This window comes from Sinohyriopsis cumingii, chromosome 6 (assembly GCF_028554795.1).
Source record: "Sinohyriopsis cumingii isolate HCF-2022 chromosome 6, ASM2855479v2, whole genome shotgun sequence".
In the NCBI taxonomy this organism is placed as follows: Eukaryota; Metazoa; Mollusca; class Bivalvia; order Unionida; family Unionidae; genus Sinohyriopsis; species Sinohyriopsis cumingii.
The window spans coordinates 133,650,579-133,666,727 of record NC_142966.1 but is presented as its reverse complement, the minus strand read 5'-3'; the positions used below and the strand labels follow the sequence as shown (position 1 = coordinate 133,666,727).

The 16,149-nt window shown below is 33.9% G+C and overlaps 1 protein-coding gene across 2 annotated transcripts in view; it reads left to right on the top strand.

Annotated features, from left to right (window-relative positions):
• LOC149798026 (uncharacterized) overlaps nt 1–15,521 on the top strand; it is a 47,480-nt gene extending 31,959 nt beyond the window's left edge. For both annotated transcript variants that reach the window (XM_089963115.1, XM_089963114.1), the window contains 8 exons: nt 1,860–1,922; nt 2,717–2,848; nt 5,127–5,189; nt 6,733–6,903; nt 10,456–10,518; nt 11,313–11,444; nt 13,723–13,785; nt 15,311–15,521. In XM_089963115.1, coding sequence (XP_089819241.1) covers nt 1,860–1,922; nt 2,717–2,848; nt 5,127–5,189; nt 6,733–6,903; nt 10,456–10,518; nt 11,313–11,444; nt 13,723–13,785; nt 15,311–15,506 — 883 coding nt within the window. In that variant the 3' untranslated portion in view covers nt 15,507–15,521. The remainder of the gene's footprint in view (nt 1–1,859; nt 1,923–2,716; nt 2,849–5,126; nt 5,190–6,732; nt 6,904–10,455; nt 10,519–11,312; nt 11,445–13,722; nt 13,786–15,310) is intronic.
• Nucleotides 15,522–16,149: the final 628 nt, after the last annotated feature.

The window sequence follows — 16,149 nt, the reverse complement described above, 5'->3', positions numbered from 1 at the left end:
TGTATGGTATCAATAGCCATAATAACGAAGTTCATGCTGTGGAACAGCAATCGTGTTAAAATCGTATTTGTTTTTAGAGTATATTCATTAAGCCACTGCAAAACAATACTAATATTCTAAAGGTTAGCCTTTGAAAATATTACTTCACTTGCTTTCAGGCAAATTGTGGAATGGAATAATTTGCGACTTTACATCGCAAATGAATTAGTACACTAAATGATCACATTCTTTTAAAACAATTAGTATTTTACATTTAAAAAATGTTCAAAAGTAAAGTTATTCTTTCATTCTAAATATGCATGACTAGCCTTGTCTTGAAATTATTTTGTGAACATGCACACATTATATATATATATATATATATATATATATATATATATATATATATATATATATATATATAAGTGTGTTTATGTGTGTTTGTGTTTGTGCAAGTGTTTGTGAAGTGACTCAGATTATCTGTAGCTGAATGTCGTAGATACGTGTGAAAAAGAACTGCTTGTAAATAACGTGGTTAAAAATAAGAAGTGATTAGAGCTATATCTCGGTCGGACGCAAATGATCACAGATGTTAGGCACTAAATATATATTTTAATTAAAGAAAGACCTGGGAACATCATTTAATTGCAGGTCATCAAAATCGTCATTTTTTGGTCCGTGCTAAGATACACTGATGTTTGTGCTTTTGTACAATAATTGGAATTCAGTTAGAATAGCAAATATATATAGGTACTTTTAGGTTTAAGATTCTCGGTAGTCATTGAATTATAAATACTTTTAGACTAACAGAATAATGCGGAATTGTGTTTTATTTACCTCTTTAACATTACAGTGAATGTGAGGGGTTGGGTAAAGAACTCAAAGTACTAGAATAAATGTGGGTATTTCGTCGGTAGTTTATATGTTGCTATGGTTTTAAACATGTCTTGATGATCTTATTTTCCATAAAGAATAAAACATTCAAAATCCACATGATTGTGTTTAAATGAAGAGTTAATGGATAAAATATCAATATGTTTTACATGACTGCACTATATATTGATAATTCGCCAATATGACCTATTCTGAAGTATAGTTTATATATAAACTATATTTTCAGCATGGTCGTGGGAGTTAAAGCATAATATTAACAACCATCCTACCATATCCAAAATATTAAATTTGATCTAGTTTATCAAGAAGCAGGGTTTGTGACGTACATTGTTTGTAGGGACATAAAAGATAATCAAGAATGACCTTCCACAACTCTGATTTGATAAGCAAAGATTTATTTGTTTAAATTATAGTAATTAATGTTGTTTTAGTATTATTAGTTTTAGTAGAATCACACCATATACCATTACACCGAGAAAATAGTTACACGAGAAGGAAAAGAAGAAATGACTTTATGATTGATTTTTATCTCATATGATGAAACTGCAACGCTATGCAGGGAATCATTTTCGTTTTTAATGAGCGCAAAGGCCTATGTAAATGTTTAGCAAGAACTTGAATGGTGATCTCTATCTGACCATCTAGGTAAATATTATATACCAGATTGTTTAAAATATATTTTGACAGAAAACAGCAAAACTATACAATTTGTTTTTTGTTTTTGTTTTTTGGTCCTCGTTTATTGTTCTTGTCATGTATCTATAATTTTCGTGAACATTGGACCATAACGATCAGAAAGCACTAAGGCATGTTTTCATGGTCCAGTACGGGTCACCAGGGGATCTGGAATATATATATATATATATATATATATATATATATATATATATATATATATATATATATATATATATATATATATATATATATATATATATATATTGGCATAATCGAGTTATTGTATCCATATGCAACATTCCTTACAGGTTGTGTAAGATGGAAAAGGAGAACAACACGTGGGCTAAACAGCTACAACAAGATATGGAGAGGTATGCAAAGGATAAAGTATGTATGTGTTCATCCATTGGTGGATAGTACATACAAATAATGTTCAGGTGTAATTGTATTTCACGTTGTGTCACTTACTTTGATCGATAAGTTATACAGCTGCAATTAAAAAACCCAAGGTTATGCATAGACACACGTACACGCCCACAATCGTTCCCCCCACACACCCACCCCTACACACATACACACATAAGATGACAAAACATGCTCGTTTCAGTTTAATACGTTAGTTCATATAGGACATATGTATCGCGCATGGCTTGCTCTTATGGGCATACTCTACCACACATATACAGCAATTAGAATCAATGGCCTCAAATTTATTTATTAGATGGTTAAGATTGTTTCTCTCTATGTCTTTATCTTTACGTATCTTCTTCGAAGTCTCTCCTTTTTAGTACGAAACCATCGTTTCGTCGAATGTAACACAGAAGACGAAGTTTCTCATACATTTTTGAAGGCCCCAGTCTGTGACCTTTTTCTTGTTGAGTGCATGCAAGTCGCAACCTTGCTTTGGAATGTTTTTCGGAGCAAAAGGTGCAGACAGGAACACCTTCTACACATTAGTTTACTTGAATAAATAATTTATATATAAGACAGATTGCAATAAAATAACCAAAAATGATTAAAAGTTAAAAAATAAATTATTATTATTATTATTATTATTATTATTATTATCATTTTTATTTATTATTATTATTATTATTATTATTATTATTATTATTATTATTATTAAAAATAATAATTATTTAATTAATTTATATATTTTTCCCAGAGAGGCTCACCAGGCCAAGACAAAATGGGATAAAGATTACAAGACAATGACTAAAAGTCATACAAAGGAAAAAGAGCTTCTGGTTAATACTATCGAAAACCTGACGGCGGAGAAAAACAATTTACTGACAAAGTAAGATCATATTTTGTTTGCAGATATATGGTATATGTGAAAGAAAGTCTTTTCCCCTAGTAAGGTTCTGAATATGGGACTTTTTATGGACGGGAACTGCAAGTTTCAAAGATAAATGAAAACACAGATCCAAAATTCCGCGTGTGTCATATACTTGTTTTAGAGTTGGGACGCCGTCGGGAGCAGGACTTCGTCAGTAATGCGAAGTATAAGAGGAGCCTATTATTTGAGCTCTATTTGAAATAGCAGATAGAGAAAGTAGCACTTGTTTAGATGAACGTATCCAATACAAATTTTGAGCCAGAACAGACAACTAAAGCAAGATAATATATCCGAATCGCAATTACTTTAGTAATGCGAATTAATCAGATTGATTAAATTGTCGCCAAGGCCAGAGGAATCATTTAACCACACATCAGTGGGTACGTACGCGTGGTATTTCGGGAGGTGCATGTCAGTCTTGGCGTGTCTTGCACCAAACTACCACCATTTTCGAGGCCGGAATTATCTTTCGATACCTAAGTGCAATTCCACCTCGATCCATTATTTCATGTGAAGAGCAATAACAATCGCTCCGTCGAATTTGCCACTCAGAATGTTTTATGTGAAGTAGACAGACGAAAAATAGGTCAGACCATACCGCCAGGGCCTGGTCGACATATAGTTTGCTGCCATTTACTTTCTCGTGGAATTTAGCGACACAGTAAAATTCGACAGTTGCAATTTTGGATACCGAAGTTAGCGTATTTAACATGGAAAATGGTTTATATCCACTAAGCATGCGCAACAAAGTAAGGCTTTACAATGTTAACCTATTGATGATGGCCGAGTTGGAAAATTACTACCTTGTGTGGACAAAACAAAGCCACATGGTATTTAGTCACACCAAGTGCAAAATTAAGATACACCGTTGCTGATGGTGCCTGCACGCTTCCAGTCGAGCCTACCTGCTTGAAGCCTAGTCGATAGATTGATGGGTTTCAAGCTAAACGTAAACAAAATTAATTCTTTCGTTCCAGAAACACCACTGCCAGACACGTGTTTTACATATAATCTATGCATATTTCAATGCACCAAGGTGCCAGTCGCAGTTCTCCATCCCTGCAAACAGAACAAAAGCAAGACACAAAAATGTGCTGCTACGGCCTGTGTAAGAGCCAGTGTTATAAAGTGGAAAGGAGGCCATCGTTACCGTCATCGGGTCTAAAGAGCGAGATGGCATGGAGATCAATGAGGCACTCAGTAATCCTGCCCCGATCTACTTTAATGTAAGCCTTAGAGGGAGCTAATGATTGTCAAGTCTGCAGGTAGAAGTTGGTGGTTTCTGGGCTCAAGGACATTGCCTCTAAGCATCGCGTTGACCCTAGGGAAGAATATAACCTCAAGGTGCGCATCAACCGAAACAATTAAACCCCGACATTTGTACGTTTTTGAGCAACTACATATGCTTACTTCACCTAAACAACCTGGCTGGATAGGCCAAGATGTAATACGTTAATTATAAGCAGAGAAATACGCCTTGTGGGATCACAACAGTCATCTTGTACATATGAGGGCGTTTATCTGGACATCGGTCAAGAAGCTCTTCTACATGACATAAACTACTCCCAAATGATCAGCCGCTATTTATCACCTCCATCAAAATGTAGTTGGCAAGTTAAATGATTAGCACGTATGACTTTCTATCAATGCGTTTGAAAGCCTTTTCCCTAAGACATCATCAAACTGACGAGAATTTTTTTTTACAAGTAAACAAACAAACTGAGGCACGACAACTATTCTTTGACCCTTACCGAGACAAATGAGCTCCACCCCCGCATATATACGCAGCCAATAAAAAAAATTGTGTATAATTCAGAATCAAGAGAAGACCCACAGAGGAACACAGGGACACGATCGTACCGCTCTCCGCTGCACGTCACAAATACAGGAGCTCAGTCTGAACAAAAATCAACTCACTGAGTCAAATGAGAGTACAGTGATCTTGAAGAAACATAAAAGTAGTTTTCAATTGTGGTGATTCTTTACTTTGTGAATTCCTACTTCTTCTCTGCAAATCTTATAGCGAAACTGATTTAAATCTTATAGTATTGATTAGATAATTTAGTTTCTGTACAATCGACAATAACCCATGTGATATAATCAACCAGTCTGTCACAGTTGATATTGCTACTATAAAGAATAATACTTTATCTGGATATTGATTCTACTATTTTCTAATATAATAATTTCTTATATCCGTATCTGATGTTTTATTTTTAATGTACATCCGATGAAGATTGAAAGCCTCCGTACCACAACAGTCGAGTGGAAGCTTTAAAGAAGCAGAACATGTATCAATGTAAGTGTAAATTGGAGCCATTGATAATTGCGGATACGAAAGTCAAGATATATTATATCATTGATCTGTATAGACGATCAAGCGATTGAAAACATGTCCTCTCATTACATTATTTCTACACCAAGGAAAACCCCCAGTTAAAACAGGAAATAAAGATGTATGGATACATACACACCTACATGTTTTCACTCAGATATTCAACGATACTTTCATGCATTTGTGGATGCAAACATAAATACACACACAAATAAATACATACAAATCCTCAGTTTATGTAGATATGTAATCAGATCATGCTGAAACGAATATTAGATGCTGAGACGCATAGGTGTAGAGCTTAGTACTTAGTACAGTTTATATATATATATATATATATATATATATATATATATATATATATATATATATATATATATATATATATATATATTCCCATGCATTCTGAGGAGACTTTTAAATTAAAGCGTTGATTTCGTTTAGATAAATAATTTTCGACAATTTTAACATTTTTCCTTCCGCACCATTTCTATGCAGGTACGAATAACATTCACTATCAAAATTGTTACACATATCAAACAATGCTTATTACTTGTGCTTAAATGTAAGATGGCAAAATACAGCACGATAATGTTCAAGTTGGATAAACATAAAAAAAGAATCGGTTTAATAAGTCTGACTGAATGTAGGGGACTAATATCCGACCAAGTAGAAACTTTAAAATATATTTGCGACATAAGTTACTTTTACCGTACAATGCAAAAAATGTGTCTATAGTCATGATTATCTCTTTTACTTACTGGTTTCGCACAAGAATAATTGTCCTCTATATGACCTTCCATGGACATAGCAAAACAGATATTTTGAGAATATTTACAGACAGAACATTGCATATGCTTCCTTCATTAATACTTTTCGAGTAATTACGTGTGGGTGAGAAAAGCATGTTCGGACATGCTATCCGTAACTGTAGCGAAAACATCGCGCTACATAGGGAAAGTTTTGTGTCGTGAAATATTGATTTCACTGAGCATATGCATGGTAAAATGCATAGTCGTTGTTATATTTCTGATTATGTTTAAATAATGGTGCTAATTAGTATAGTGGTGCTAATTATACTTGAAATGGCATTTCATTTCTTACTTTTCCTCGAGGAAAATGGAGTTGTATTGTAGGAAAGCAACTTAGGTACAAAAATGTGGGTACACAGAATATCGGCTTAAGAAGTAGTTAAACATTGTTTATTACCAACTCTCAAGTAAGCGAGGTTAAGACGTCGTTCAAAGAATAATAAAACATCTTCCATGCAACTGGCAGAAAATGCGGTAGACGCTGACTATACATGCTAAATAATTATGTAAATGGCCATATTATAACATTGATTATATTATTAATTCTGCTGAGAAGAACATATATATGTTTCTTTATATGACACTGGGACAAATGTTCCATTAAATATTTTTATTGATTATATCATGTCAGGGATTGCAAATGTGAGACTCACCACACATATATTTAAAGGTTATAGTCACCTTTTGTTTTGCAGAGGAATGGTGGAACATCATACAAAAAAACAAGCTTGGGAAAATGAAATTTCTGAGAAGGAGAAGGAAAAGGCTCATTGGGAGAGGGAAAAGAATGAATGGGAGAAGGAAAAAGCTAAATGGGAGAAGGAAAAGGCTCAGTCGGAGAAGGAAAAAGCTGAGCTCCAGAGCAGGTATGCGATGTTTGACTTCATGTGAGAAGTCGAGTGGTTTGAACATATGGGAATAATTTCGTAGAAGCCAAAGAACTAACAGAGCCAATAATTTTCAAGAAAAGCATCATTTTGTTTTCTGTGATGCCCATTATTTGTCGACATTATGTCCCATATAATGTTGTTTAATTTTTTTGGTTTTTCTGTTCATCTTATCACCCAGCGAAGCGATGACCTCAAGAAGCTGTACTTTTTCATGTCTTGATCATATTAGTCGAATTTTTAGACGCATATAAACAAATCACAACAACACTTTCTGTCTTCAGATAAAGAGGTGTTTTTACCCATGGGATCTTCTTCTCAAAATCAGCAATTACTTCTGTTAAGAGATTTCAATGACAAAAAAAATCTGATCATATGTCGAAATCTTACCCTAATATTAGGTTGCATGCATTGACAGAACAGAGTCGTCACTATTAAGTGCACTTTTTTAATATATAAGACAACTTAAAAACCTTGACATATGTCATTGTCGATAATAATGTATCTTCGGTGGTAGTTATCACGATATCCTCGAAGATTCAGTACAGTTTCGAAGAGTATCAGTGCGTACGTTTATGCATATCGTTTAGATTTACATATGAGATCACCTGATATATGGTAATTGCATAGTTTTGTAGCTTGCAGTTGTTATACGAATTATAGTTTTATTTTAGCCTTGAAGAGTTAAAACAAAGTCAAGGAAAACAAAAATTCTTGGGCAAAGGAAAGGGAATAAATAAACGAAAAAAAAAGAAAAAAACGAAACATAAGTGAAATACCGTTTCTAAAAAGGAAAGGTGTGTTTTAGTACCACATATATAATATAGTATGGGGAGCGGATACTGGCAAATATGTAAATCACGTTTTGTATCCGATAGCTCGACCTTGTCATGTAGGGGATAATTAGGCATAGATTTATTACCTTCGTAATCAAATGCGTAAGAATACTCGCTGACATGCAGTACGCAAAGCTTTTGCAAACATTAAAACCACATTCCATGTGAAGGTTAAACTTCAGAGGCGTACAGTAAACATACACACACTTTCATTTGTCTAGACTATGTTTTGAATATTATCTATAGTCATCCATATTTATCTTCTCTGCAAATTGAGTTTTGTTTAACTATTTGCAAAATAGTGTTTGATCATTAAATATTGATTAACCCAGTTAAACACTGATTCTGTCAACAACATTCATTTCCTTACGTTACCTCTAATATTACTGATCGGGTGACAAGATTTCAAGCACACATATATTTCATACCGTGATGTAAAAGTTAATAATTACTGTCGCGGACATTGTGCGATTACCGACGTTCAGGATTAATATTTAAAGTTTATCAAAACTATAAACAAGAATATGAAGTTGAGAATACTTCGATATTGATATTGTTATTGAAGTGTATGTGTAATTATGTACCTATGTACTTGATAGACACAACAACTGTAATGTATCCTGCTTAACCCCATTACACTTTATAAATACTACAAACACTATCAAATATGAAAAAACTGGCAAATCGCCAACGCACGGAACCTGTCTGACACAAACGTGACTTCTTTCTAACACGATTGCTTTCTAGATGCATTTCAGTACCTTCAATAAAGCAGACACTAAATTATGGGTCCTTGCTTTATTTGAAATGAAAAGCATACTGTATGGTATCAATAGCCATAATAACGAAGTTCATGCTGTGGAACAGCAATCGTGTTAAAATCGTATTTGTTTTTAGAGTATATTCATTAAGCCACTGCAAAACAATACTAATATTCTAAAGGTTAGCCTTTGAAAATATTACTTCACTTGCTTTCAGGCAAATTGTGGAATGGAATAATTTGCGACTTTACATCGCAAATGAATTAGTACACTAAATGATCACATTCTTTTAAAACAATTAGTATTTTACATTTAAAAAATGTTCAAAAGTAAAGTTATTCTTTCATTCTAAATATGCATGACTAGCCTTGTCTTGAAATTATTTTGTGAACATGCACACATTATATATATATATATATATATATATATATATATATATATATATATATATATATATATATATATATATATATATATATAAGTGTGTTTATGTGTGTTTGTGTTTGTGCAAGTGTTTGTGAAGTGACTCAGATTATCTGTAGCTGAATGTCGTAGATACGTGTGAAAAAGAACTGCTTGTAAATAACGTGGTTAAAAATAAGAAGTGATTAGAGCTATATCTCGGTCGGACGCAAATGATCACAGATGTTAGGCACTAAATATATATTTTAATTAAAGAAAGACCTGGGAACATCATTTAATTGCAGGTCATCAAAATCGTCATTTTTTGGTCCGTGCTAAGATACACTGATGTTTGTGCTTTTGTACAATAATTGGAATTCAGTTAGAATAGCAAATATATATAGGTACTTTTAGGTTTAAGATTCTCGGTAGTCATTGAATTATAAATACTTTTAGACTAACAGAATAATGCGGAATTGTGTTTTATTTACCTCTTTAACATTACAGTGAATGTGAGGGGTTGGGTAAAGAACTCAAAGTACTAGAATAAATGTGGGTATTTCGTCGGTAGTTTATATGTTGCTATGGTTTTAAACATGTCTTGATGATCTTATTTTCCATAAAGAATAAAACATTCAAAATCCACATGATTGTGTTTAAATGAAGAGTTAATGGATAAAATATCAATATGTTTTACATGACTGCACTATATATTGATAATTCGCCAATATGACCTATTCTGAAGTATAGTTTATATATAAACTATATTTTCAGCATGGTCGTGGGAGTTAAAGCATAATATTAACAACCATCCTACCATATCCAAAATATTAAATTTGATCTAGTTTATCAAGAAGCAGGGTTTGTGACGTACATTGTTTGTAGGGACATAAAAGATAATCAAGAATGACCTTCCACAACTCTGATTTGATAAGCAAAGATTTATTTGTTTAAATTATAGTAATTAATGTTGTTTTAGTATTATTAGTTTTAGTAGAATCACACCATATACCATTACACCGAGAAAATAGTTACACGAGAAGGAAAAGAAGAAATGACTTTATGATTGATTTTTATCTCATATGATGAAACTGCAACGCTATGCAGGGAATCATTTTCGTTTTTAATGAGTGCAAAGGCCTATGTAAATGTTTAGCAAGAACTTGAATGGTGATCTCTATCTGACCATCTAGGTAAATATTATATACCAGATTGTTTAAAATATATTTTGACAGAAAACAGCAAAACTATACAATTTGTTTTTTGTTTTTGTTTTTTGGTCCTCGTTTATTGTTCTTGTCATGTATCTATAATTTTCGTGAACATTGGACCATAACGATCAGAAAGCACTAAGGCATGTTTTCATGGTCCAGTACGGGTCACCAGGGGATCTGGAATATATATATATATATATATATATATATATATATATATATATATATATATATATATATATATATATATATATATATATATATATATATATATTGGCATAATCGAGTTATTGTATCCATATGCAACATTCCTTACAGGTTGTGTAAGATGGAAAAGGAGAACAACACGTGGGCTAAACAGCTACAACAAGATATGGAGAGGTATGCAAAGGATAAAGTATGTATGTGTTCATCCATTGGTGGATAGTACATACAAATAATGTTCAGGTGTAATTGTATTTCACGTTGTGTCACTTACTTTGATCGATAAGTTATACAGCTGCAATTAAAAAACCCAAGGTTATGCATAGACACACGTACACGCCCACAATCGTTCCCCCCACACACCCACCCCTACACACATACACACATAAGATGACAAAACATGCTCGTTTCAGTTTAATACGTTAGTTCATATAGGACATATGTATCGCGCATGGCTTGCTCTTATGGGCATACTCTACCACACATATACAGCAATTAGAATCAATGGCCTCAAATTTATTTATTAGATGGTTAAGATTGTTTCTCTCTATGTCTTTATCTTTACGTATCTTCTTCGAAGTCTCTCCTTTTTAGTACGAAACCATCGTTTCGTCGAATGTAACACAGAAGACGAAGTTTCTCATACATTTTTGAAGGCCCCAGTCTGTGACCTTTTTCTTGTTGAGTGCATGCAAGTCGCAACCTTGCTTTGGAATGTTTTTCGGAGCAAAAGGTGCAGACAGGAACACCTTCTACACATTAGTTTACTTGAATAAATAATTTATATATAAGACAGATTGCAATAAAATAACCAAAAATGATTAAAAGTTAAAAAATAAATTATTATTATTATTATTATTATTATTATTATTATCATTTTTATTTATTATTATTATTATTATTATTATTATTATTATTATTATTATTATTAAAAATAATAATTATTTAATTAATTTATATATTTTTCCCAGAGAGGCTCACCAGGCCAAGACAAAATGGGATAAAGATTACAAGACAATGACTAAAAGTCATACAAAGGAAAAAGAGCTTCTGGTTAATACTATCGAAAACCTGACGGCGGAGAAAAACAATTTACTGACAAAGTAAGATCATATTTTGTTTGCAGATATATGGTATATGTGAAAGAAAGTCTTTTCCCCTAGTAAGGTTCTGAATATGGGACTTTTTATGGACGGGAACTGCAAGTTTCAAAGATAAATGAAAACACAGATCCAAAATTCCGCGTGTGTCATATACTTGTTTTAGAGTTGGGACGCCGTCGGGAGCAGGACTTCGTCAGTAATGCGAAGTATAAGAGGAGCCTATTATTTGAGCTCTATTTGAAATAGCAGATAGAGAAAGTAGCACTTGTTTAGATGAACGTATCCAATACAAATTTTGAGCCAGAACAGACAACTAAAGCAAGATAATATATCCGAATCGCAATTACTTTAGTAATGCGAATTAATCAGATTGATTAAATTGTCGCCAAGGCCAGAGGAATCATTTAACCACACATCAGTGGGTACGTACGCGTGGTATTTCGGGAGGTGCATGTCAGTCTTGGCGTGTCTTGCACCAAACTACCACCATTTTCGAGGCCGGAATTATCTTTCGATACCTAAGTGCAATTCCACCTCGATCCATTATTTCATGTGAAGAGCAATAACAATCGCTCCGTCGAATTTGCCACTCAGAATGTTTTATGTGAAGTAGACAGACGAAAAATAGGTCAGACCATACCGCCAGGGCCTGGTCGACATATAGTTTGCTGCCATTTACTTTCTCGTGGAATTTAGCGACACAGTAAAATTCGACAGTTGCAATTTTGGATACCGAAGTTAGCGTATTTAACATGGAAAATGGTTTATATCCACTAAGCATGCGCAACAAAGTAAGGCTTTACAATGTTAACCTATTGATGATGGCCGAGTTGGAAAATTACTACCTTGTGTGGACAAAACAAAGCCACATGGTATTTAGTCACACCAAGTGCAAAATTAAGATACACCGTTGCTGATGGTGCCTGCACGCTTCCAGTCGAGCCTACCTGCTTGAAGCCTAGTCGATAGATTGATGGGTTTCAAGCTAAACGTAAACAAAATTAATTCTTTCGTTCCAGAAACACCACTGCCAGACACGTGTTTTACATATAATCTATGCATATTTCAATGCACCAAGGTGCCAGTCGCAGTTCTCCATCCCTGCAAACAGAACAAAAGCAAGACACAAAAATGTGCTGCTACGGCCTGTGTAAGAGCCAGTGTTATAAAGTGGAAAGGAGGCCATCGTTACCGTCATCGGGTCTAAAGAGCGAGATGGCATGGAGATCAATGAGGCACTCAGTAATCCTGCCCCGATCTACTTTAATGTAAGCCTTAGAGGGAGCTAATGATTGTCAAGTCTGCAGGTAGAAGTTGGTGGTTTCTGGGCTCAAGGACATTGCCTCTAAGCATCGCGTTGACCCTAGGGAAGAATATAACCTCAAGGTGCGCATCAACCGAAACAATTAAACCCCGACATTTGTACGTTTTTGAGCAACTACATATGCTTACTTCACCTAAACAACCTGGCTGGATAGGCCAAGATGTAATACGTTAATTATAAGCAGAGAAATACGCCTTGTGGGATCACAACAGTCATCTTGTACATATGAGGGCGTTTATCTGGACATCGGTCAAGAAGCTCGTCTACATGACATAAACTACTCCCAAATGATCAGCCGCTATTTATCACCTCCATCAAAATGTAGTTGGCAAGTTAAATGATTAGCACGTATGACTTTCTATCAATGCGTTTGAAAGCCTTTTCCCTAAGACATCATCAAACTGACGAGAATTTTTTTTTACAAGTAAACAAACAAACTGAGGCACGACAACTATTCTTTGACCCTTACCGAGACAAATGAGCTCCACCCCCGCATATATACGCAGCCAATAAAAAAAATTGTGTATAATTCAGAATCAAGAGAAGACCCACAGAGGAACACAGGGACACGATCGTACCGCTCTCCGCTGCACGTCACAAATACAGGAGCTCAGTCTGAACAAAAATCAACTCACTGAGTCAAATGAGAGTACAGTGATCTTGAAGAAACATAAAAGTAGTTTTCAATTGTGGTGATTCTTTACTTTGTGAATTCCTACTTCTTCTCTGCAAATCTTATAGCGAAACTGATTTAAATCTTATAGTATTGATTAGATAATTTAGTTTCTGTACAATCGACAATAACCCATGTGATATAATCAACCAGTCTGTCACAGTTGATATTGCTACTATAAAGAATAATACTTTATCTGGATATTGATTCTACTATTTTCTAATATAATAATTTCTTATATCCGTATCTGATGTTTTATTTTTAATGTACATCCGATGAAGATTGAAAGCCTCCGTACCACAACAGTCGAGTGGAAGCTTTAAAGAAGCAGAACATGTATCAATGTAAGTGTAAATTGGAGCCATTGATAATTGCGGATACGAAAGTCAAGATATATTATATCATTGATCTGTATAGACGATCAAGCGATTGAAAACATGTCCTCTCATTACATTATTTCTACACCAAGGAAAACCCCCAGTTAAAACAGGAAATAAAGATGTATGGATACATACACACCTACATGTTTTCACTCAGATATTCAACGATACTTTCATGCATTTGTGGATGCAAACATAAATACACACACAAATAAATACATACAAATCCTCAGTTTATGTAGATATGTAATCAGATCATGCTGAAACGAATATTAGATGCTGAGACGCATAGGTGTAGAGCTTAGTACTTAGTACAGTTTATATATATATATATATATATATATATATATATATATATATATATATATATATATATTCCCATGCATTCTGAGGAGACTTTTAAATTAAAGCGTTGATTTCGTTTAGATAAATAATTTTCGACAATTTTAACATTTTTCCTTCCGCACCATTTCTATGCAGGTACGAATAACATTCACTATCAAAATTGTTACACATATCAAACAATGCTTATTACTTGTGCTTAAATGTAAGATGGCAAAATACAGCACGATAATGTTCAAGTTGGATAAACATAAAAAAAGAATCGGTTTAATAAGTCTGACTGAATGTAGGGGACTAATATCCGACCAAGTAGAAACTTTAAAATATATTTGCGACATAAGTTACTTTTACCGTACAATGCAAAAAATGTGTCTATAGTCATGATTATCTCTTTTACTTACTGGTTTCGCACAAGAATAATTGTCCTCTATATGACCTTCCATGGACATAGCAAAACAGATATTTTGAGAATATTTACAGACAGAACATTGCATATGCTTCCTTCATTAATACTTTTCGAGTAATTACGTGTGGGTGAGAAAAGCATGTTCGGACATGCTATCCGTAACTGTAGCGAAAACATCGCGCTACATAGGGAAAGTTTTGTGTCGTGAAATATTGATTTCACTGAGCATATGCATGGTAAAATGCATAGTCGTTGTTATATTTCTGATTATGTTTAAATAATGGTGCTAATTAGTATAGTGGTGCTAATTATACTTGAAATGGCATTTCATTTCTTACTTTTCCTCGAGGAAAATGGAGTTGTATTGTAGGAAAGCAACTTAGGTACAAAAATGTGGGTACACAGAATATCGGCTTAAGAAGTAGTTAAACATTGTTTATTACCAACTCTCAAGTAAGCGAGGTTAAGACGTCGTTCAAAGAATAATAAAACATCTTCCATGCAACTGGCAGAAAATGCGGTAGACGCTGACTATACATGCTAAATAATTATGTAAATGGCCATATTATAACATTGATTATATTATTAATTCTGCTGAGAAGAACATATATATGTTTCTTTATATGACACTGGGACAAATGTTCCATTAAATATTTTTATTGATTATATCATGTCAGGGATTGCAAATGTGAGACTCACCACACATATATTTAAAGGTTATAGTCACCTTTTGTTTTGCAGAGGAATGGTGGAACATCATACAAAAAAACAAGCTTGGGAAAATGAAATTTCTGAGAAGGAGAAGGAAAAGGCTCATTGGGAGAGGGAAAAGAATGAATGGGAGAAGGAAAAAGCTAAATGGGAGAAGGAAAAGGCTCAGTCGGAGAAGGAAAAAGCTGAGCTCCAGAGCAGGTATGCGATGTTTGACTTCATGTGAGAAGTCGAGTGGTTTGAACATATGGGAATAATTTCGTAGAAGCCAAAGAACTAACAGAGCCAATAATTTTCAAGAAAAGCATCATTTTGTTTTCTGTGATGCCCATTATTTGTCGACATTATGTCCCATATAATGTTGTTTAATTTTTTTGGTTTTTCTGTTCATCTTATCACCCAGCGAAGCGATGACCTCAAGAAGCTGTACTTTTTCATGTCTTGATCATATTAGTCGAATTTTTAGACGCATATAAACAAATCACAACAACACTTTCTGTCTTCAGATAAAGAGGTGTTTTTACCCATGGGATCTTCTTCTCAAAATCAGCAATTACTTCTGTTAAGAGATTTCAATGACAAAAAAAATCTGATCATATGTCGAAATCTTACCCTAATATTAGGTTGCATGCATTGACAGAACAGAGTCGTCACTATTAAGTGCACTTTTTTAATATATAAGACAACTTAAAAACCTTGACATATGTCATTGTCGATAATAATGTATCTTCGGTGGTAGTTATCACGATATCCTCGAAGATTCAGTACAGTTTCGAAGAGTATCAGTGCGTACGTTTATGCATATCGTTTAGATTTACATATGAGATCACCTGATATATGGTAATTGCATAGTTTTGTAGCTTGCAGTT